At 42.8% G+C, this 2,500-nt stretch overlaps 2 protein-coding genes across 2 annotated transcripts in view; one reads left to right on the top strand and one right to left on the bottom strand.

The window, feature by feature from the left end:
* The window catches only part of LOC129410443 (E3 ubiquitin-protein ligase TRIM21-like), a 6,094-nt gene extending 4,982 nt beyond the window's left edge, over positions 1-1,112 (top strand). The window contains exon 2 of the mRNA XM_055158674.1: positions 1-1,112. This exon is cut by the window's left edge and continues 785 nt beyond it. Coding sequence (XP_055014649.1) covers positions 1-891 — 891 coding nt within the window. The 3' untranslated portion in view covers positions 892-1,112.
* Positions 1-2,500, bottom strand: part of LOC110173584 (galectin-related protein-like) — an 11,452-nt gene that overhangs the window by 6,725 nt on the left and 2,227 nt on the right. Inside the window, exons 2-3 of the mRNA XM_055158680.1 lie at positions 1,700-1,741; positions 1,478-1,566 (exon numbers count right to left, since the gene is read on the bottom strand). Of these exons, the coding sequence (XP_055014655.1) occupies positions 1,478-1,566; positions 1,700-1,741 (131 nt within the window). The remainder of the gene's footprint in view (positions 1-1,477; positions 1,567-1,699; positions 1,742-2,500) is intronic.

Genomic DNA, 2,500 nt, shown 5'->3' with positions numbered 1-2,500 from the left:
AGCCGGAGCCACAGACGAGCCCAGGATCTGCTGCAGCGGCTGGAGCAGGAGATCTGTGATCTGGAGCAGAGCAGCGCTGAGGCCCAACGTCTCTCACGCTCTCATGACCCCCTCCACTTTCTACAGCGCTGCCCTGCACTCACGCCCCCTGCTGGGCTTAAGGAGTGGAGCAGCGTGAACTTTGAGCCGGAGACATGTGAGGGCAGTGTGTCCCGGGCTCTGTCTGAGCTGGAGAACAGTCTCCCTCAGGAGTTTAACAAACACTTTAAAGAACTGGCCTCAGAGTCTAACAAAGCCGAGCTGAAGAGAGTGAAGCAGAGTGCGGTGGAGGTGACTCTGGACCCAGACACTGCAGCTCCATGGCTCGTTCTGTCTGAAGATCTCAAACAGGTTCATTGTGGAGACGTGAAGAAGAAGCTCCCAGATTCTCCTCTGAGGTTTGATTATTGTGTTTGTGTTTTAGGAAAACAGAGTTTCTCTTCAGGCAGGTTTTACTTTGAGGTTCAGGTCAAAGGGAAAACAAACTGGGATTTAGCAGTGACCCAAGAGTCCATCAACAGGAAGGAAAAGATATATGTAAGTCCCAAAGATGGACTGTGGCGCATCACCTTAAGAAACAAAGATGAGTACGGCGCTTGTAATGACCCTTGGGCCCGTCTGTCTCCTCAGAGAGCTCCTCAGAAGGTCGGGGTGTTTGTGGACTATGGAAAGGGTCTGGTCTCCTTTTATGATGCAGATTCTGCAGATCTCCTCTACTCCTTCACTGACTGCTGCTTCAGGGAGAAGCTGCTTCCATATTTCAGTCCTTATTTAAATGATGGAGGATCAAACTCTGCTCCTCTGGTTCTCACTGCAGTGGAGACTTTGAGCGGTGACAAAGTACAAAAGTAAAAGTACTGCACTTAAGTATCATTTTGAAGTATGTGTACTTTATTTGTGTACATTTGACTGTGGATACTTTTGACTCTGTATTTGGAACTGGACTGAAAAGTCCCAAGTTGGTCTCCTTATAGTTTGGAACCTGAGTTATTGTAAAGAAAATCAGAATTGACAGTGAACTGGTGATGGGCGTCTGAATCTCTACATTGATGTAAATAAACACTTTTATGCAACTGTGTCTCACTGTATCTGTGTGTCAGATGCCCTCCCGTCCTCCTGTATCCCTGTGTGTCACACACACAGACTACTACTACTACTACTACTACTACTACTACTACTACTACTACTACTACTACTACTACTACTACTACTACTACTGCTACTGCTACTACTACTGCTACTGCTACTGCTACTACTACTGCTACTACTGCTACTACTACTGCTACTACTACTACTGCTACTACTACTGCTACTACTGCTACTACTACTACTACTACTACTACTACTACTACTACTACTACTACTACTACTACTACTACTACTACTACTACTACTACTACAAAACGACACACACATACGGGGAGGGCGTCTGAGTTACCGGTCGGGTTTGGGGTCGATCAGTCCCACGAGCTGGAGCCTCTTCCCGGGACGCAGACCTCCGGAGATGTGTCCCCTGAACGGAACCGACTGAGGGAGGGAGGGAGAAAGGGGGCGGGGCGTCACCACGGCAACAGATTTAACTCCGCCCCGTTCCGCGACGTCGGAGTCGTCCAGTCGTCCGTCTCAACGCAACTTATGTTAATTAGAGTAATTTTCTTACCAGATTTTTGGAGAGACTGTCGCTCGCTGCACTTCCCGGTCTCTACAAAAGAGAAAAAATCATCTGTAAAGTAAAGTAAAGTTAAATGTAAAGTTAAATGTAGAGTTACATGTAAAGTTAAGGTAAAGAGAAGTCAAGATAAATGTAAAATAAGTAAATGCAAAGTTAAAAATGTAAAGTAAAAGTAAAATAAAGTAAAGTAAAGTAAAGATAAATGTAAAAAAAATAAGTAAATGCAAAGTTAAATGTAAAGTTAAATGTAAAGTAAAGGTAAAATAAATAAATGTAAAGTAAAGTAAAGATAAAGTAAAGTAAAGTAAAGTAAATAAAGGTAAAGGTAAAGAATGTAAATGTAAAGTGTAAAATAAAGTAAAAGTGAAGGTAATGTAAAAGTAAAGTAAGGTAAAGTAAGTAAAGGTAAAGTAAAGTAACAGAGGAGGAGAGGGGGAGGAGAGATAAAAACAAAGTCACCGTGTACAAGTCTGAATTACACTACATGAAAAAAGTAACTGTACTACAAATCGTTGCCTCAGAATGTGTATTTTGTGTACATGTACTCAGTCACTTCCCAACACTGTTCAACACGACACACTGGACACTGTAGATAAAGTGCTCTTGCCCAAGGACACAACAAAAGCACATGTACTCCTCACTGTCTCAAACTACAACTACTACTACTACTACTACTACTACTACTACTGTCACACGATGACAACTTTTATTATTCCTACTAGCTTACTACTACTACTACTACTACTACAATGACTGCTACTGCAACTACTGTAACTGTTGCTGCAACTA

This window comes from Boleophthalmus pectinirostris, unplaced genomic scaffold (assembly GCF_026225935.1).
Source record: "Boleophthalmus pectinirostris isolate CB_2022bp ecotype Guang Dong unplaced genomic scaffold, ASM2622593v1 HiC_scaffold_22, whole genome shotgun sequence".
Classification (NCBI taxonomy): Eukaryota; Metazoa; Chordata; class Actinopteri; order Gobiiformes; family Gobiidae; genus Boleophthalmus; species Boleophthalmus pectinirostris.
This window is presented reverse-complemented; position numbering and strand designations above follow the sequence as displayed.